Raw genomic sequence first — 20,750 nt, forward strand, 5'->3', positions numbered from 1 at the left:
AGCGAGCGGCCGCCGACTTTGGGCCATTTCGTTTCTTTTTTTTTTTTTCCCTTTTTCTCCTTTTTGGTTTTTTCTTTTTGCTCTTTTTTCTTTTTTTTTTCTTTTCCTTGCCGCGTCCCCGCCGTGTGTCCCCGTCCCTCGGGAGGACATCGCTGGGGAGCGGGGCAGCGGCGAGGATGTGCCGGCCCCCGCGGCGGAGCCAGCAGTGAGCGCCCGAGGGAGGCACCTGCCCCGCGGAGCCGCCGGGCCGGCGGGGGGGGCACCGCCTCGCCCCGGCGCCGACACTTCGCCCCGAGTTTAACGACTCCCGGGGGCTTCGAGCATGAGCAAGCCGGCGGGATCAACAAGTGGGTAATAACGCGGCGGAGGCTTCGAGCAGCCTTTCCGAGACCGGCCGCAGCCTGGCCTGGGGGGCGGGAGGTGGAGGGGAGGGAGAGGAAGGGGAGGGGGGTTGTGGTTTGGGTTTGCATCCCCCCCCTCCGAATTAAAAAAGAAGTGTGTATTTCCATCCGGAGTGGCAACGAATACGTGGGCTCGGAGTTGCCCCGGTGGAGTTTGGGCCCGGCGCTCACAAAAAGCCGCTTCCCAGCTGCCCGCCCCGGCTTTCCGCCCCGGGAACCGGGGCAGGAGCCCGGGGCAGCGAGCCCCGGGGAAGGCGGCTCCGCCGGCAGCGGGGAGGGGGCTCGTCCCGCCGGGGCGCGGGCGGTTGCCTGCGGGTGTCCGGTGCTGGGGCGGAGGGGAGAAGGCTTGGGTTTAAAGGGCATTACGGAGGTGAAACGTGCTGCTTTTCTCACGGACTTTATGCAATCTTCTGCGACATACTAATTTCTTTTTAAGAGTTTGAAACTCCGGGCACTCAATTACACGGAATCGCGTAAGCAACTCTATTGAAGGAGGATTTAAATGCAATACTTTGCACACCGTTTCCAGTTACAACAAATAATCCTGCAACGAGGAAAGCAGAAACAACTTAAAAGTCACATTTTCCTTAATCCTAAATCCATGCACCTCATAACTGGGGAATTTAAAGCATGACTAACCGCTCTTACAGAATGGCCCAATCCGTATAATCCCAACGGGACTTTCGGAGTTTGTAATATGGATGGAGTCAGTAACAAAGGGGGGAAAAAATACCCAATCCAATTTAATGTCTGACAAGTGATGGATCGGACAGTTACTTCCCCTGCGCTCCGGCGGGCTCCGGGGGCTGCGGAGCGGCGGAGAAAGGGAGGCAGAGCCGGGAGGGACCCGCCGCCGTACCTGCCACCGGTCGCCCCCCCTTCCCACGGCCTTCTCCGTGCCTCCATTATTTTGACCCGGGTCCGCCCTTTGTCCGCGGGGGCCGGGGACCCGCGGCGGGGCCCGCGGCGTGGAAGTCGCGCGTGGAGGAGGCGGGCGGCGCGAAGCCCGGCGGGGGCCCGGCGCTGCGGCCGAGCTGCCGCCGTTTCGGCGTGGGTTGGCTCGCCTTCTTTCCCCGTGGGGCTGAGCGCGGCATTTTTCAGCGCCAGCCCCCCCCCCCCGGGGGAAAAAAAAATAGTAGCCGGGCCGCGGCGGAGGTGGTAACCGGCGGAGGGGACGGGGGCACCGGGGAAAACAGCTGCGGCGGCCGGGGCCGCCTCCCGCCGGCTGCGCTGCCCGAGCTGCCCGGTGAGCGCCAGGGGAGCCGGAGCGGGATCGGGCCCGTGGGCAGCCGCGCCGGGACGTGGTCGGGGCTCCTGGCAGATTCCTGAGTGTCGGGGACGGGCAGGAAGGGCCGGGAAGCCTCGTCCCCAAAGGACGGCGGAGCTGCTGCCAGAGACATTTTGCGGAGGAGAAAACCCGCAAGGCTGGACCGCGGCCCCGGGCGCACGGGGCGGGGCGACCCCTGCCACCGCCGCCGCTTTCGCTGCTGACCCCGACGCCCCCAGGCCCCCCGCGACCGCCCGAAGGGGACCCCCAGGCCCGAGCCGGCCAGGCCCCGCGGGGATGGGGACAGGCGGGCGACTGCCCCGGGCCCGGGGCCCGAGCCCGGTCGGCCTCGGCAGCGCACGCAAAAGCCCGATCCGCTGAAGCGGGGCCTGGGCGCCCGTCCCGGGGGTCCCGGGGGCTCCTGGGCAAGGGCTTTCCGGCCTGGCTTTTCTGCCCGCCGGTGGGCGCCTAGCGATGTCAGCTGCGATGTCTGCCTGGGTGGTAACAAGACCCCATCCCGCCGTCCCCCGAGCCCAGACTAACTTCTTTCAACAGCCTCTGATGGTAATTACAGTAATCGGGGCTGCCATATATCCTTTAAGCAATTATGACACACAAAAAAAGCCCCCAAGGACCCCCTGTCGTGGGATGTTCAAAACGGTTTCCCAGCTGAACAGAAATCCCATTTTCTTAGCGCTAAACTTCTGAGACGAAGCGGTACCTCGGGGAACCGGAGCGCTTTTAAACAGAGTTAATCAGTTATCTCATGACCCCGTGTCAAGCTTACATTTTTCTCTTCCCGCCCCCCGCCCTGCTTCTTCCCCCTCCATTTATTTCATATTTTGCCCTGCACGAAAGTTTTCTCACAGCAGCCTCCGCGGGGCGGGGATGGGGGGCGGCGGGGGGCGCGGAGCGCGGCCGGGGTTGCGGGCGGGCGGCGGGGACGGGGGGGCCCCGCAGCCGCCCGGGGCGGGGGGCTCAGCCGCTCCCTCCGCCGCGTCCCCCCTCCCCGTCCTCCGCCTCGTCGGGGCCGCGGAGCTGATCGGACGGGCCGCGCCGCTCCGACGGCTGGAAGCGTGGCTGCTGGGGTTCGGACCGGTGCGCCAGGTGCTCGGTGTTTGTAGGCGGAATATGTGGACGTGTAGAGAATATATGGAACGTATACATATGCTCCATATATTGCATGTTTACCCGCACGGTGTGGATATGTACGTACATATATGATGCCTATTATATTTTTAACGCGGCTCCCGAACTTAAAATCCGCCTGGGGAAACCTGTTTTGTACAAGCAGCCCAAGTTTCTTCCCTCTCCGCCGCCCGCTTTCAGCGCCCGCGAAGCCGAGCGGGCTGCCCCGCGCCGCAGGCCGGCCGGGGGAGCGGGGACCCCCGCGGCTGCCCGGTGCCCCGCGTGGCGGCCCCACGGCGGGCGCGGGTGCGCGGCCGCGGCTGGGGCTGGGGCCCGGGGCAGAGGGAAGGGGGAGCGGGGGGTCCCGGCGCCGGGAGCGGCGGCGGGCCGGGGTGCGCGGGGGCAGCGCGGCGGAGCCGCGCTCCGCACCGGGATGCACCACCGCTGCACGTACCGCTCCAGTGTCTCTCCCCCCACCCCCAGCCTGCCCCTCCTCCTCCTCCTCCTCCTCCTCCTCCTCCTCTTCCTTTGTGTGCGTGCGTGTGGACCCTCTCTCTCCCCGTGGATGCTAAGGGCTGGAGAGGGAAGTCGAGCGCTTTCCCCCGTTGGCATTGTGCGATATCCGAATTCCCATGCTACACTTTTTGACGGGTCACTGGTGCCCCAATAGGCAGGTGGCAAGGAGGGCTTGTAATTACACACTCCCAGAAACCGTGCCTTGGCCTCAGCCCTCCTCACGGGCGCCTACCTGCAGCTCCAAAGCCGCGGCTTGCTCGGGGCAGTGGGGCGGGGGGGCTTCCTTTAGCTGCGCTCCTTATTAATTGCGTCAAAGTTTTCTATTCTTTAACCTCTCCCCTCCCTCCTTCCCTCCCTCCCTCCCCCCACCACCCCTCCCTCTCGCAGTCCCTAACCTAATCCCCGTCCCTCTCGCCGTGTTGTGTATAGCAGCTGTCGGGTCTCATTTAGGGGAGAAGCTGGCAGCTTGTGCTCATTGGAGGCAGTCAAACGAGTTTCAATGGGCAAAATCATTAAGTTAACACTTTATCTAATGTCCCTATTGTCTGCCAGCAGGCATTGTCTTAGAGCCTTAGCGTAGACATGTCTGAAAGTATCCCGGGCTCCTAAATTCTCAAGGGAGCGAGAGGAGCCCCTGCGGCCTGCTCCCCCCCGCAGTCCCAGCAGCGCTCCGCTCCGCTCCGCTCCGCACCGCACCGCACCGCACCGCACGCTGCCGCCGTCCTCCTTCCAGCCTCACCCTCACCACCCACCCGCAGCTGGGGCTCTCCCTGAACTACTTTCAAACAAAGATAGCGGCCCCGAACGCTCTCCGTCGGAGGTTGGAGACCAAGGTTTGGTGAGAGGGACGGAATCTCCAGCGTAAGTTGTGGTAGGAGGAAAGAAGTCTGTTTGAGGCAGAGGAAAAGAAAAGTAAAGGAAAGATAATCGAAGGGAAGAGAATCGAAGAGAAAAGAGAAGAGAAGAGAAGAGAAGAGAAGAGAAGAGAAGAGAAGAGAAGAGAAGAGAAGAGAAGAGAAGAGAAGAGAAGAGAAGAGAAGAGAAGAGAAGAGAAGAGAAGAGAAGAGAAGAGAAGAGAAGAAGAAAAGAAAAGAAAAGAAAAGAAAAGAAAAGAAAAGAAAAGAAAAGAAAAGAAAAGAAAAGAAAAGAAAAGAAAAGAAAAGAAAAAGAGAAGAAAGAGAACTAAAAAAGAAAAAGAAAAAGAAAAAGAAAAAGAAAAAGAAAAAGAAAAAGAAAAAGAAAAAGAAAAAGAAAGGGAAAAAAAGAGCGAAGAGAAGAGCAAAACCGGAGAAAAGGCAGAAGCCGAGCGGGATTTTGGCGCGTTTCTTGAACGGCGCTGCAATAATCTCGGTTCAAGTTTTTACATCACGCTCAGAGCATTTGCAATTCCAGTCAAAGTCGGTGCGAAAGCAGCGCCCGGCGGAGCGGGGCTGCGGGCGAGCGGAGCGGAGCGGAGCGGCGCTGCCCGCCCGCCAGCCCCGCGCCCCGGCCCGCCCGCAGCCCGCAGCCCGCAGCCCGCAGCCCGCGGCCGCGTCGGCGCACAAAGGCGAGGCGGAAAGTTTTGCTGCAGGTTTTGGGGTGAAGAAAGTGGCACGGCTCGTCTGTGGCAGGAGCCAGCCCCCTTTCGCTGGGCTTGCTAAGCGGGAGAGGAGGTTACTTGGCTTCCCAGTCATTTTATTTTGTTTTGGTTTATTCTGTGCCTCGGTCTCCTGCCCGCTCTCCTGCCCAGGGAAAGTGCCGTCCTCTCTTCGCCGAGCGCCAGAAAGCGAGGGAAACGCCCTCCCCCCCCCCAAGTCCCCCCCTCTGCATCCCCACTTCTAGCAGGCAAGTCTGCTGCTCCCGCTGCTGTAATCTTCCCTTCCAAAATGGGTCTTGGCGATTATAGAAGATCCAAATAAACGTAGCGGGGCATGAATAATGCTCATTGTAGAAAACTGACACTTGCTCAAGGAAAAGAAAGTTGGCTATAAAATCACTTCATTATTTGCTTGTACCGCGGCTCTGGGGCTAATCCCTCCGGAGGTCAGATTGCTGAGCGCTCGCTCTCTCCCTCTCTCCCTTCTCTGCTTTCAGGTCGCATTTTAGACATCCCTTGCAAAGTGTGTGGGGACCGCAGCTCCGGGAAACACTATGGGGTTTACGCCTGCGATGGGTGCTCGGGATTTTTCAAGCGGAGCATCAGGAGGAATAGGACCTATGTTTGCAAATCGGGAAACCAGGTACCAGCCGCAGCGCAGTCCCCTCACCGCCTGCACCTCTTACCCTGCACCTCCCCAGGGCCCCGTATTGCCCCCCCCCCCCCCCCCCGCCAACAGAAACACCCGCAGCAGTGAGATCCAGCTGCCACGCAGCCTCCCCCTCCCTTCCCAGGGGGTCCCGGGCCGAGGCCGGGCGCTGGGTGCCCCCGCCCGCCTCCCCCCGGCACGTCCCCCCTCCCCGGGCCGTGCGGCCGCAGCCCACCGGTGCGCCCCCGCCCCGGGGGGGGGATGCGCAAGGAGGGAGCCGGGAGGGCGGCGGGGGGCGGCGAGGAAGGAGAGGGGCAGCCCCTCGGTAAGCCGCGGCCCGTAGCCGGCCGACGGACAACCGACACGATTTCCACTCCCGGCGGGTCGCAGCTCCGCTTTTTCCCCTTCCCGCTCTGACCGAGCTCGTTTCCACCCGCGGAGCGTCCCCGCGGGGATGCGGGGCTGGGGACGCGTTGGGGGACACAGGGGACCGGGGCGCCCCGAGGGGGCGGCGCCGCCGTCGCTGTCTCCGGTGCTGAAGGCGGCCCGGCCCGCCCCGCCGCGGGGCCAAGCACCCCGGCCCGGCCCGGCCCGGCCCGGCTCGGCTCGGCCCGGCTCGGCTCGGCCCCCCGCGCACCCAGGGCGGGCACCCAGGGCGGGCGCCGCGGGGAGGGCGCCGGGGGCGGCGGGGTGAGCGCGCTGCTCCCCCCGGCCCGACGGCTGGCTGTGTTGCAGGGAGGCTGCCCGGTGGACAAGACGCACAGGAACCAGTGCCGGGCCTGCCGGCTGAAGAAGTGCTTGGAGGTCAACATGAACAAAGACGGTACCTGCTCCCCCTCTCCCGGGGCCGGGGCCGGGGCGGCGGGCGGGCGGGAGGGAGCCGGGCCTTGCTCTGAAGGGGGAGCGGTGTGTCGCTGCGGGGTGTCCCCCCCGGGCCCTAATGACCTCCATCCCGCGGCAGCCTCGCCCGTTTCTCCCCAGATGCCTTCCGGGTGGGGGGCGCGGGGTCGGCCCCAAAAAATTGCGGGGAGGGAGGGAAGCCCAGCCGAGCAGCACGGGGCACCCGGTGCGGGACCCCGTGGTGACCCCCTCGCCTCTCCTTGGTGCCCCACAGCGGTGCAGCACGAGCGGGGCCCCCGGACGTCGACGATACGGAAGCAGGTGGCCCTCTACTTCCGCGGGCACAAGGAAGAGAGCGGCAGCGCCCCGCACTTCCCCGCTGCCGCCCTGCCGGCACCCGCCTTCTTCACCGCCGTGTCCCAGCTGGAGCCCCACAGCCTGGAGCTGGCTGCCGTCGCTGGCACCCCCGAGAGGCAGGCTCTGGTGGGCCTGGCGCAGCCCACCCCAAAGGTCAGCCATCGCCCCGGCCCCCGGCAGGCCTGCAGACCTCGCTGCTGGGGTGCCTGCAACCCACCAGCTCCCTCCTGCCTCTGGGATAGATGTGGCAAAAAGCAAGGCTTGAGGCCTTGTGGGTTGTGGTGGGGACCCTTGTTATGTCCCTAAAAGCTCTGAAGGTACGAGGTGCAAGGGGTAAGAAGTCCTCTGCAGAAGGAGTATGCAGAAGGACCGACTGATAACCTGCTCTGTACAAACCCTGTCTCCTACATCCTTACACCCTCGTGGTTACAGAGGTGCTCCTCCTGCCTGGAGCCCATCCACAAGTCAATTTTAAACCTTGTTTCATGAGCATGAGCTGCAATCACTGAGTTTTTTTCAGCAAAATGCCCATCTCCATAGTGGTGTAGTCCAGAAAGTTCTGTCTGTACTGACCAAAGCCTGCAGCTTGGCCACACAGACACAAAAGTGTCTAAGCTGGCTCTGTGCTTCTTGGATGTGACATTTCCTAAGCAGCCCAGAGGAAGTACTGCTGTGGCCTCAGCTGCACAGGAATTAGGTGCATCACCATAAGGGGATGTTTTTCATTAACCCATTTGCAATGGCATTTTGCATATTCACAGCACCTAGAAAATCCTAGAAGAGACAACTTAAATAGTTCTGCATTTTCAGAGTTGGTAGCTTGGCAGAATCCATCGTGAACATGATCGTAACATATAGTTTTATATTATAATTTTGGAAAATACTGAATCAGAAATCATTTCACAAGAAAACATAGCACATGCTTGAAAATGTAACGCCATTCCAATCCTACACGCCCCTTAGGTAGTTATGCTTAGCTCTACGCATCTGCTTACAGCCTGTTGCAGTAAGGGAGCTAGATGAAGGGTTAAGCCTAAACAAGCACTCACTGCTTTGCTGAGCAAGGCTGGAGTGCTAAATCAGCTTCTGAAGCACAGGTTACAAACCACAAATTCTTAATCAAATTTGTATTCTTCTAACTCTGCTACCAGAGGTGTGCTATTGTGTAACAGGGTAAAGCATGATGCTGCATTTTGGTAATTTTTTTCCCCTGATGTAACAAGTTCTTTCTCCCTTCAACCTCCTCCAGACAACTGTTTCTGTAGTACAGTTCATCCACATGGATGAGCAGCAGAGAGTGGTTCGGAGTGGGCCCACTGAAAGCAATGCCCTCTGCTTGCAGAATAAGAGAGTGCACACTCTGTATCAGGCATGAGCATGATGCACTGAATGGCAGCTGTATGGGAGAGGAAGACCAGGCTGCCTTGGTGATGTTGTATGAAGTTGCTTTATTTTCTTTTTGATGTTAGTACCCACATGAAGTCAACGGTACCCCTATGTATCTCTACGAAGTGGCCACCGAATCCGTCTGCGAGTCGGCAGCCAGACTTCTGTTTATGAGCATCAAGTGGGCCAAGAGTGTCCCAGCCTTCTCCACCTTGTCCTTACAAGACCAGGTAAGGCATCTGCAGTGGGAATGGCATTGGCCTGGCCTGCCTGTTGAAGAGGGCTCAGAGCTCAGATTGGGTCCTGAACCTTCAGCGCTAGACCTTTAAATCCATAATGGACTTCAGCAGTTCTGAAGTTCAGGGCAGAGTTTTGATCTGTCCCTAAAAACCAGGCAGTGATTTAGAAACTGCTTTCCTCCAATTGCTATTTCATGAAGCAAGTGAAAATCAAGCCAGAAGAAAATCTAACATAAAGCAAATATTATGGGAGGACAAGTTCTAGAGGAAAAGTCACCAGGCTGCAGACCAAAATCAGTGTGCCAAAACTGCTTCTCTATTTGTGGGTCAACTTTCCCCTCCATAAAATGGGGACAGCATCTTACGTTGCTATTTTGGGATAAGAAGTGCTTAGCTAAGCATATGGTCCTGGATATGAGTGAAGTGATTTCTGAAGACCATTCCTCCTCTCTCCTCCTCTCTCCTCCTCTCTCCTCCCCTCTTCTCCCTTCCCCTCCCCTCCCCTTTCCTCTCCTCTCCTCTCCTCTCCTCTCCTCTCCTCTCCTCTCCTCAGCCAACATTTGTGCCTTATTCATGTTGGCTTCAGTGAACTTACAATCACACCAATATGGTGGAAGCAGAATTTGGCCAGCCCCCAATATTTTTCACCATTAATTAAAATCTTCCTTAATTTGTCTTGTTTTCCTCTATGACAATTTGCCTTTGCCTCTAGTAAATCATATGTGAACCATATGAGCTGAAGCAATTTCTTAATGACTTGATTCTTGATGAGGACTCAGTGTGCTTTGTATAATGTACTAATTAAAAAAAAAAAGTAATCAGATAATTATAAAATGGAAGGGGAGAAATCTACGCAAAGCTCCAATCATAAAAGACAACTAATACTTTGATATGATTGAGCTAATTTCCCATAATGGTAACTAAAAACGTTGTACCTTAGATGCTACGTAGCAGTCATCAGAGGAACTAGTTCCTTTCCATGGATGCTTGTTGCAAGTGTTGCAGTCGATATGCAAATATGTATTTGGAACTGAAAGAAAAGAGCTTCTTAGGAAACCAATAGTGTTTTCTACCTAAAGGCACATCATGATGGTCACAATGTGATATAAAGCTAAGGTACATTGAAATGTTCCTTTTCTAGCACCAGACACATGTTTTGAAACCCCCGTTGTGACATTAGACAAAGGGGGATGCTGCTCAGCTCTGGCTGCAGTACTGCTACGGAGTGAGCGTGAGGGGAGCAATGAGATAGGGCCCCGGAGGTGACATGCACTGCAAGGAAGACAGCGGTCCCAGTGCGGCATGCTGTTCTCTAATGTTGTCCTCTGCTGCCGCTACTCCTGTGGAGCACCAGGTCTGTCATGCTCAGCAACCAAAGAAACAGCCCCAATTATCAGGGACAAGCAGCAAGGGTGCCGCTTCAGCAGGAGCCTCAGCGCATGGGAAGAGCCTGGGTCCATCTCTAGACCAGTGATGTCCACAGGAGGGTCCTTAGGTGAAGGCTTTATTTGACATAATATGGATGCATTTCCCACAAGGCCATCTCTGTTAGAGTGCGGAGGAGGGGGCAGCAGGATTTGGGAGCAAGGGCATTCTCCATTGCACATGACTAAGCATGCCTCAAACAGCAAGGCCTGCTTATCTACCATAGATATCAGAGTGTTCCCGTTATCTTTAAATAACCCACTGCCTCTTTCACTTTCATATCAGGGACTAATGTTAGTGAACTACATCTTAAAATCCCAGCCTTTCCTTAACATCACCTTGACTTGCCGTACTTCACTGCAAGCCAGCTTCCTCAAAACTCAGAGCTGCTCAGCTCTAAAGCTTTGACGTGGGCCTCTTTCTGCATGATTCCCCTGTCACATTCAGGAGAGCTGGAGAAGAAATAACTCTGATTTTAATCACTTTATTTCATGAATAATCAGTTGATTTTTTATAATAGTGCCGTTGCATTATTTAATTTGACAATGGCCCAGCTGTAAATGTCTGTATTTCTCTTTTTGTATCCCTGACATCTGTCCGAGGAGAGTCTAAAACCTTCTCCTGGATTTTGCTTTTTTTGTGCTTTTCCGAAAAGGCAAATGCATTGTGATTCCAGGACTCTGCGACAGTTTCATCTTGAAGGCAAGGAAATAAGTAGAAACCAAATTGCTGACAAAACCCAAGTCTGAGGATTGCTGTGTCACTACCCTCAGTAAAACAGAGGCCGTGTCCCTTCCCCAGATCCATAGAGCTAATCCTATCGTGGATTGGAAGCCACACAACAAAAATGCCATGCTTCGAGTTCTGCTGGCCTGCACACCTGCCCAGCTTGTCCGTAAGGCAGGTTGGCCCAATGCAGGCCACCAACAAAAGGTCGTACTAACAGGATGGGGCTGATTAAGAAGTAAAACCCAGTCCTTCAGAAAGCCTGGTATTTCTTGTTTCTTTGAAGAAGGAGGGCTGAGTATGACTTCAGCATGAATTATTTTAATTGGTGGTTTTACAGACTTATGCATTGGCATGAAGAAAACTTCAGCTATTGGAATAGTCTCTTATTTCTAAAGTCTTCTGACTTTAAAGACTTAGTGGGAAAGAACATATGAAACCGATACCTTCCAGGAACTACCATTCATTACCATTGTATCTGCATGAATGAATGACAAAAAAAGTTTTAGAAAAGCAGATGAAAGGCTGGCGAATCATTTCCTATGTCATATGGAAACCTGCACATCCATCAGGCAGGATTATCCAGAGGAGGGGCTGGGTTTGCCGGCAGCAGCAGTTAGGAGACTTACGAGCAGGTTCGGCTGCTCTCAGAACAAAGCTGAGATGGGCACTGCACCCTAGACCGCCTTTCCCCTCCGTATTTCATACAATGATCTGGGCAGCTTCCAGTACTGTAAAATCCAATGTAATTATTTCAAACAGTAACTATACGCAAACAGAGGCAGAAATACTTTCCCGTCACAACTTCCTTAGTCAAGTTATATAGAAGGTCTGCAAAGCACATAGCACAAAAAGGCAGAAAATGGGCATAAGCCTGCAGTTGATAAGCTGAGAGCAGAGACTCTGAGAGCTCTTCCTCCCATTCTGACCGGAAGAGGGTGTTTTAAAACTCATAATACTGTTAAGAGTTAGCACATAGATAAAGGATTCACTCTTACTGCATGCTTTCTGTCTAATCTATTACTTTCACATATCCAATTCCAAGGAAATCATAACTGATTTGGTAAGTGTCGTGGTTTAACCCGGCAGGCAGCTAAACACCACACAGCCGTTCGCTCACTACGAGAGAATCGGGAAAAAGTTAAAGCTCGTGGGTTGAGATAAAGACAATTTAATAGGACAGAAAAGGAAGGGAAAATAATAATAATGATAAAAGAATATACAAAACAAGTGATGCACAATGCATCACCACCCGCTGACTGATGTGCAGCCAGTTCCCGAGCAGCAGTCGTGCCCCCCTGGCCAAATCCCCACAGTTTTTTTTTCAGCATGACGCCATATGGTATGGAATAGCCCTTTGGCCAGTTGGGGTCAGCTGTCCTGGCTGTGTCCCCTCCCAGCTTCTTGTGCACCCCCAGCCTCCTCACTGGCAGGGCAGGATGAGAAGCTGAAAAGTCCTTGACTTAGTGTAAGCACTGCTCAGCAACAACTAAACCATCAGTGTGTTATCAACATTATTCTCATCCTAAATCCAAAACACAGCACTAGACCAGCTACTAGGAAGAAAATTAACTCTATCCCAGCCGAAACCAGGACAGTAAGACGTAATTTTTTACTTTATTCTTCCTTTTACAGAATCTTTATAGACTTAAAATACCCTCCTTCCTATTTTCCTAAGAAGCTACGCTGCTGATACTTTCAGGGCCCATAGCAATATTAATACTTGTGGTTTGCTTTTTTTTCTGCATGAGTTTTGGGCAATCTCTTTTCACTGTATGGAGCCACCAGATGATCCCTCCTGTGTCCACTACAATTCTCACCCTTCCAAATCTCTCCCACCCTATTGAGAGACATGAGGTGCCAGCAATGTGTATGCACCTCAGCATGTCCTTTAGGCCATGAACTTCAGGTGAAATGGGGGCCCTCCAAACCCCTCTTACTAGTTGGTCTGGGCCAACAATCCATAGATGCCCTCAAGACTAAACATGTCTGTTCTGGCTTTTGCCAGTCTGCATTACCAGGAGTCACGTCTCCTCTTCAGATGCACCACTGCCTCTCCACGGAAATCAAAGGCATTGCCTCCAAACAGAGAAAAACACATCCTCCATACAACCAGGCAATGTACCAAAACTGCAGAGAACTAGCAATGCTGTCAGCTTAGGTGCTTGGATAGTCAGTTTTCTGAAAGGAAACAGCTCTTAGTGCCTGGAATTTCTGAGTGATTTTAAGCAAAAAGCAGGAAAACAGGTGACACTGAGAAACCGTATGTGTGTCCAGATGCTGTGCTTGAAAGAGCTAAAGACTTGCTTAGTAATGAAGGGGTTAAAGATACCTATGTGCTCTAAAGCAGTGCTCCCTACAGAGTGATGTAATTTCAGGACGTTGTCCAGGCTTTTCATCACAAATCCTGCCTTCCCGAGGGAAAGGAGGGTAATCCCTAGAGAGCAATAGGAGAGCACTTGTCCAGCTTGTCCCAGGACAGCTATGTGTGCCAAAGGAGAGGAGGAGAGAGCCCATGCTGTGATGAGAAACACAGGCGAGTGTTCATGTTGTGAGCCAGCTCTCTGGGGCGGGAGTTCTTCCTCTCCTTTCTCCTTCTCCTCCCTTTTGGTCCACAACATGGTGCACAGTGAGCCAACCCTCGGTGTTTTTCTACAATGCATATAGACTTATTTCTAGACACCTTCTCAGAAAGCTAAGAGAAGAGCTAACGAATGCTGTGGGGAAAACACCATGACAGGCATTTAAAGTAGTTTTTAAAATAACAGAAATTTACATATTTAAATTGTTTATAAATCTATAAATTATACACTATGTTATATTGTACATCTATTGTATGACAGCTGATGCTTTTGGAAGATGCTTGGAGAGAACTGTTTGTTCTAGGAATAGCACAATGGGCCATTCCAGTTGATGCTAACACTCTACTGGCTGTATCTGGTAAGAATTGCACAATTTAATGACTTTGTTACAAAAATTACCATAAAAATACATTACTGAAAAAAGAACAACATGTAAAGAATAACAAATTCCTACTGAACAATAGAGCATACCTGTCATTTATAAATCTATATTTAAATGCAAATAATGTTGTTTTGTTGTATTCATGACTGCTTGCATTGTCATTTAAATGCAAATTACTGTGTTTGTTATCATCCAAGAGAAGATTTTATATTAACTTTCATACAATATAGTCAGTTTACATGGAACCAGATAGACAAGTGTGACAATAGAGTGGATATTGATACAGAGGATTTTGTCAGAAATCAATATAAAATAAAGCAAATGCCTTTAATATTATTTATTTCATCTGTTTCTGTTTTAGGCATGAATGGTGACAATACAGATTCTCAGAAGCTGAATAAAATTATTTCAGAAATACAGGCTTTACAGGAGGTTGTGGCTAGATTTAGACAACTTCGGCTAGATGCTACCGAATTTGCCTGTCTCAAATGCATCGTCACTTTTAAAGCTGGTAAGCAGAAAGAATCTCTTGCTCAGCTGGTCTGATACCTGTGAGGTTGCTACTTTAAAGCAAAAATGATGTTGTAGACCAGACATGGCATTATATCATCCAACAGGTTTCCCAGTATTGAATTCCAATAGTTGGTGTTACATTTTGAAAGGCTGACAGTGGAGTGCTGGGGAACTAATGGGAACGTTTAATTTCCATTGATAGCACTAGCTGAACTGTTTTGACCCACCCAAGAATCAAGCTGAACTAGTAATTGATCTGCTTTCCAGTGCCTACACACAGTGGTTCCGAACTGAGGAGTTTCCGAAATGCTGCCGCCATAGCAGCCCTTCAAGATGAAGCCCAGCTCACTCTGAACAGCTACATTCATACCAGGTGACCGGTGTCTTCTCTCAATACTTCTTGCAGGTGTAGGGGTAAAATGACGCTCCCACTGTAGCGAAGGTGACATTTACACTGACTGAAATGGGGACTGGGCAAGTATACGTTGGCTGTCAGCCTGCTGGGATTTGGCTTTCCTGATGAAATGAGGAACATGGGATTTATTCAGACAAATTGAAAAGCGGTAAAAGGAGAGATCTTCCCCTGGGAAGTGATACCTGCTGTGGAACACTTTGCATTTCAGAATGCTATCCTTTCCTCTACATTTTATTCAGTTAAATACTGCTAATAGTGATGCTCAAAACAACATCACAACTCACAGCAGCATGAGCACTTTTGACTCATGATCTCCAATACACTTCCCCATGTAATTTCCCCCATTTTGCAGACACGGAAATCGGGACACAAGGAAGTTAAATGGCTCTTCCAAGATGCTACCCTGAGTCTGTTCTCAGGTTGAAATGAAAAATCCAGAAATTGTGAATCCCATTTTGGTGCCGCAGCAGAGCGATGAGAATCATTGTTTGGGAAGAAAATATTCCCCTCTGTCCCATTAAGGATAAGTCCCATAGCATAAAGAAATCTTAAAACCTGCTGTAAAAGCTGTAGCTGTCATCCCACAAAGTGTGCAGGGGTAAGCCCAGGACTGCATGAAACGTACTATGCAAAACACAACCCCACACTCTCTAACAGCTGGCTGTGAACAGATCAGTAGCCTCCTGCTATGGACCACTTCAGAGTGGTGGGACAGGGGAAGAGCCAGAAGAGTGCACCAACATCTTCTCCAACAGCTGCTCTGGCTGGTTCAGGACTTCTGGGGAGACCTGCGACAGGTCTTGTAAAGTCCACGTCTCAGTCCTTTAGCTGCAGTGGAGGTCCATGAGACTAGCACAGTGGGAGATGGAGCGGTGGAAGAGGAACTTTTATACCATTTTTTCCTTCTGCAACTTTGATCTGCTCTTATAATAGCTCTGTCTAGCAGAAGTCAGCTCAGTGTCAGAGATCAGATGGCAGCAGTCTCTGAAGCACTTCTGTTTAGTCTAAAGGGAATGGCCTGCCCCGGGGATGGGAGCAAAATTGCAAATACCATCCAGTTACGGCTAGTTCAGAGCAAAAAGAATAACTGCAGCACAGCAACCTCTTCCTGTTCTTACGGAAGCCCTTTCCCATGAAGATTGCTCCCTGGAGACTCTGAGTGAGCCAGAGCCTGTTGGAGAGAGAAGCCAGGGAGCAATGGTTTTATATGGCCATGGTTTCCACTCCAGGCATGGTGACTTTTCTATTGCATTTCTGCATTGCTGGAAATATTTAGCTGCTGGGCTAAACAGTATCCGTTGTAAAAGATATCCTTTTACAAGGAAAAAAGTGCAGTGCACTGACAGGACTGTTGCATTGACTCCAATGGGACAGGGCTTTCAGCTTGCATTTCCTCCTCAGGCTTGAACTTACCTTCTTGCCAGCATTACAGCAGCATCAGCCCTTTGATCTCAGTGGAGTCGCTCTCAACAGGACGCAAGAGAGGGCAGACTGGAGAAGCAGAATGTTTCTCCAAATGACCTACTCCTTTTAGGGAGACCACTGTAAGCAGAGAATCACTGGTGTAAAGTCAGCGTAAGCACACCTAGAATGCATATCCTGTGCTGTGTTGGCTTCAAAAGCTGGCAGAAAGGATGGAAAATATCCTATTACACAAATACATTACCTGGGGATAAAACACAGCTGCTTTAACCAAAAAAAATCTTTCTAAATGTCAATTGGTATTCAATGTATAAGGCAACCAAAAGGGGGCAAAATGATTACCATGACAATCCAGCTAGGCTTAAATGGCACTTTAAATGACAGGGTATTTATTATAGGTCAAGCTCTTCCCTGAACTGCATCAAGAACATAGCTGTTGTCTGAGGGACAAGTCAGAGCAAGTCCTGTCTCTGTATAGCTACTGCTCTGAGGGAATAAACAAAGGAGCTAATCAAAACTCAGAGACATTGGTCTATATTCTGCTAACCTCCATTATGAGAGTTTTCCCTGGGGTCAACCTTCTTGCTCACGTGAGTACAAACCACAGGGTTTTAGCACAGGTAGCACCCATCTGTACAATTTGCTAAATATTGGTCTTTTCTGTAAAATAAAACATTCTTTTTGGAAAAATATCTGAAAGCTTCAACAGGTTTTTCTCTCTCTGTCTCCCAGGTATCCCACACAACCCTGTCGTTTTGGAAAACTTTTATTGCTTTTACCAGCTTTACGTTCGATTAGTCCATCTACAATAGAAGAAGTGTTTTTCAAAAAGACCATTGGGAATGTACCAATTACAAGACTGCTTTCAGATATGTACAAATCCAGTGACATATAAATTACCTTAAAATAAAAAATCAAGATGGACAGTTTGAGAAGAACTTTTATCTATGGAGAATAAGCCTCAACTAACAAAATCTACAGGAAGCATAAGCCTGGGAATGTTTAGCCTTTAAACCCATTGACAAAAAATACCCCAGTAGATATGATTCTGCTGCTCTGAACAGAGTGATTTAGATCATGGAGAGAATGCTTTGTTCTACAGAAAAAGTGAAAGTGGTTGGAATTTGGCTGCTATTCCTGTTACTACAGGATGGAGGCAATTCAGATGCCAGTCATAGTTAACAAAGACTCCGCTATTCTCTCATTTAACTGGCAGATCTGAGACAAAATGTGAAAGAAGGTACTTTGGTTTGTTCAGTATTTGGAACCGGGTGACCAAATTTGGCTTCTGTTGTAACGTGAGATGCGGTGGCCTTCAGAACTGTTTTAAAAGTAGCCTATGTTGGGAAAATGTTTTTAATATGATAGGCAACATTTAAGACCAGGTTACCAAAACATTGCTTCTGCTATAATACATCATGAAGTGGCCTTCAGAACTGATTAAAAAGTAGCTTATGATGGCAGCTCCATTCTTCCTGCAAAATGAACTGGTGATCTTTGATGCGGATGTCACCACAATTTGTTCGGTTAACATCTCAAAGACAGAAGAGCTTTATACACTTCCTCCCCAACCTTCCCTCCTTCTTCCACACACACAGACACACATTCACATACACACCTGAAAAGATACAAGTCAAGAAAGGAAGACTAAAACAGCAAAACCAAATACAATGGAGATGACCGCTTCAGTGACCTGCTGGCTGTCCTGTTGGCACAGTGCTGAAACCAAAGGCAACAGTGGCCAAACTCTTTGTCAATGAGATGTGCAGAGAAGTGAAATGACTATTAAAAAAATCAATGGAAGGAATTTTATTTCAAAGAAATAAAGGATGTTGACTGATACAATGCTAACAATTTCCAAAAGTCTCCAATGCCTTTTTAGAAAACTCCAGGTTCTAATTTTGAAGCCTTGTTCGCCTACTCCCTCTCACACACAAAAACATTATAAGCTGCTTATTTGATGTATGAAAAATGTAGAAAAAACATTTAAAGATAGCTGCTGTACTTTTCAAAATTTGTTTTGTTATTAGGAACTAGCACTGAGAAAAATCAGCACTTGGACTATCATAGAATGAGTAAAACTTTTCTTGTACAAAGTGGATTAACTGATTTGTGAAGTTAAAAAGTTGTACTCATTGTATTTACAAAGAATAAAAATATATTGAATTTAAATTACTTTCCACTGTTCTTTTAATGCCTGTCCTTCTATTTCTGGATTAGTTTCTTCCACTGTACCCTACTTACCAGGGAACAGAATTATTCTCTTTTAAAATGGATTGCCTTGGATGCTGTGGAGTCTCCATCATCACAGGTTTTAAAAAACAGGTTAGACAACCATTTAAGGAATAGCTTAAGGGATCCTGCCTTGGGGCAAAGGGATTCTGAGGTCCTGCATGAGCTGTTTTCTGTAATTCAAATATACACCTGCTACAAGGCTTCCTTCTCAAGGAGCTGACACAGAGCTTTTCGTAGGACACAATACTAAACAGATCAGAGGTCTAACCTAGTATAAGTCTTCCGTTTCATGTTATTACAATTTTAATATTGGTGAATTGTGCAGCTAACAAAGGGTGACGAGCACAAAAACACCGCTTCAATTAAAAAGATTCTGAGGTTTTATTAACGTGTCCAATTGTGTAATCACACCAAAGAAAGAGGTAAGCAGCTCCCAATGCACAGGAACAAGTTGGCAATAGGAGAAGGGAAATATATCGTTCATATGGCAATGAGTGATTGAAGAGCCACGCACACCAAAATGACAGGTGGAAATGTACAGTGTGTATCAACGGTTCATTGGTTTTCAGTGTCAAGGAATACAGATCACAAGTGAAATCCTAGCTCCATTGTCTCCAAGCACAAAAATCTCATGCGTTTCAGAGGTCAAAGTTTCCACCCCATCTCTCTTCCATTTGTGCAGTTTGCTAGGTCTCACATTCTGCCCTTTCCAAGACAGCCAGACCATAAAGTATACAAGACCATTCTTTTGATGAGTCGGGTGAGACAAAGCATGGACTACAGGACTTTGAAACATCTTCTATACAAACTAGCATGGAGCACTTGAGAATGCATTTACCACAGGGCATAGCACATTCTTCGAAAGAAACCAACGAACACTTTATGAAGTGTTCTTACTGCACCTGTAATAACCTTCAACCGTTTTCTGCTCTCTACACTAAAAAGAACCAGACAGGGCAGAAAATCAGTTGCGACTCTCCACTCTGTGACAGTTCAGTTTATGACCTAAAGAAGTTGAACTCACTGCTGTGCAGAACCCATGACAGAACACTTGTTTCACTAAGATCCATGCTGCTATCCCAGAGCAGCAATAAACATGAACTGCATCCATGCTGCAAGGCAACCGCACTCCGCCATGTGCTGTAGTCCCAGTCCCTAGATCACCCAGGCTAGAGGATGCAAGAGAGTGTACTGGCTTTCTCCCAGTTGCAAAGAAAGTGGGGCAATGGGTGCACACCCATATCTCATCCTCTTACCTGCCGGACTTAGCCCAGCTGCAGAGCAGACTTACAAACTGGAAACAGTGCCCAGATCCCTGTGGTTTAGGCACAGCTCAGACCACATTTTCCTCTCAGTACTGCAGGTTGCACAGAAGCAGAACCAGCTACGCTACACTAGAACTAGGGTCTCTAGTTAGCCTTGAAAGACTGAAGGCCAGGTGAAATCCCAGGGTCCAGTGCAGCTGTCCTGTCAACCTCAGAGGCTAACACTCCAAAGTCCTCACTTCAGAAATAGGAATGCTTTGACATCAAGCATGCAGCTTTTCCCTCTTCAGCTTAATTCTTTTTTTCCACAGCAGACAATACAGATTGTGTCATCATCTTTTAGGGATAAGATGGGGCATTTACTCTGATTTCTGAAAGAAGCTTCTCTCAGAAAAGAACACTTGAAAAAAGAAAAAGAACAACTTACTATATATCTAAACTTCAGTAATAAAACTTCATGTACATTTAGCCCTTCTTTCCCCACTTCCAAGAATAACTCAATTTTTAAGTGCAATTCAACAAGCACAGGGAATTTTAGAATTGATTTTACATTATCAAAAACTTCTTGAAAAGCTAGACTGGGTTGAAAAGCTAGACAGCTCTGGGCTGCAAGTGGACTCTGTCAGTTTTGGTCCCTGGTTTCATGAACAGGACTGTTGGAAAGATTCAGCACAGTCTTTGTTAAGTATGAGGGGAAAGAGCAATTATTTGAGCATCTAACTATTCAGCATAGCTAGTCACTAGTACTACATATAATCCAGTCAGCCACTGCTGTTTTGTCAGTTCAGTCTTTTACATGCAGATTTCCATAAATGAGTCTAATGGTCTTAAAGGAAACTAATAATTTTGCCAGTAAGTTTATAGGATGTTCTTGACAGTGATAAAAAGTATTGGTAAGAAGGAAAAAGCAACAGAGCCAAATCTAAGCCAACATGTACTGTTACCAAATGGCACAAAACACTGGATCAGATTGCTGAAATCTTCTTTCTCACTAAATGCTTCTATGGCTGGAGAAGCTCCTATGTGACATGGGAGTTACCTGTCCAGATGCTCCTGAAAACAGATTCAAGAACACTAGTAGCAGTGTTGCTTGTGAACTGCAGTTCAGGCATTAACAACCTACATTGCACCAGTGGTCAAACAAGCACAATGCTACAGTTTCCCCTTCCTTTAATGTTCAGGGAAGTGGTCTATGATCACATCTTGCAGCAGGCATGTATGACTTCATGTCCCTAATTGTAGTTGTAGAGCAGAGCTACTTTAATCTACAACTGAAGTTATAGTAGGTTATGTCAACATTCCTTTCTCTGTAGGATGGTATAATTTTCACTTGCCAGTTGAAGCTAGATTGATGCTTCTCATGCCAAGTAGAAAGGTACTCTTTTCCCCAAACATATTGAAGCCACTGATCTGTTGACTGCCTACC

The 20,750-nt window shown here is 49.7% G+C and overlaps 1 protein-coding gene across 1 annotated transcript; it reads left to right on the forward strand.

Moving 5' to 3' along the window:
- The first annotated feature begins 322 nt into the window (after positions 1 to 322).
- On the forward strand, positions 323 to 16,719 carry NR2E1 (nuclear receptor subfamily 2 group E member 1). The gene is made up of 9 exons (XM_072857877.1): positions 323 to 347; positions 5,386 to 5,531; positions 6,273 to 6,360; positions 6,652 to 6,887; positions 8,204 to 8,350; positions 13,354 to 13,450; positions 13,836 to 13,985; positions 14,255 to 14,360; positions 16,557 to 16,719. Exons 1-9 carry the CDS (start codon positions 323 to 325, stop codon positions 16,717 to 16,719), a joined length of 1,158 nt encoding a protein of 385 aa, XP_072713978.1.
- The last annotated feature ends 4,031 nt before the right edge of the window (positions 16,720 to 20,750 follow it).

The sequence above is a fragment of the Ciconia boyciana genome, chromosome 3 (assembly GCF_034638445.1).
Source record: "Ciconia boyciana chromosome 3, ASM3463844v1, whole genome shotgun sequence".
Taxonomy (NCBI): Eukaryota; Metazoa; Chordata; class Aves; order Ciconiiformes; family Ciconiidae; genus Ciconia; species Ciconia boyciana.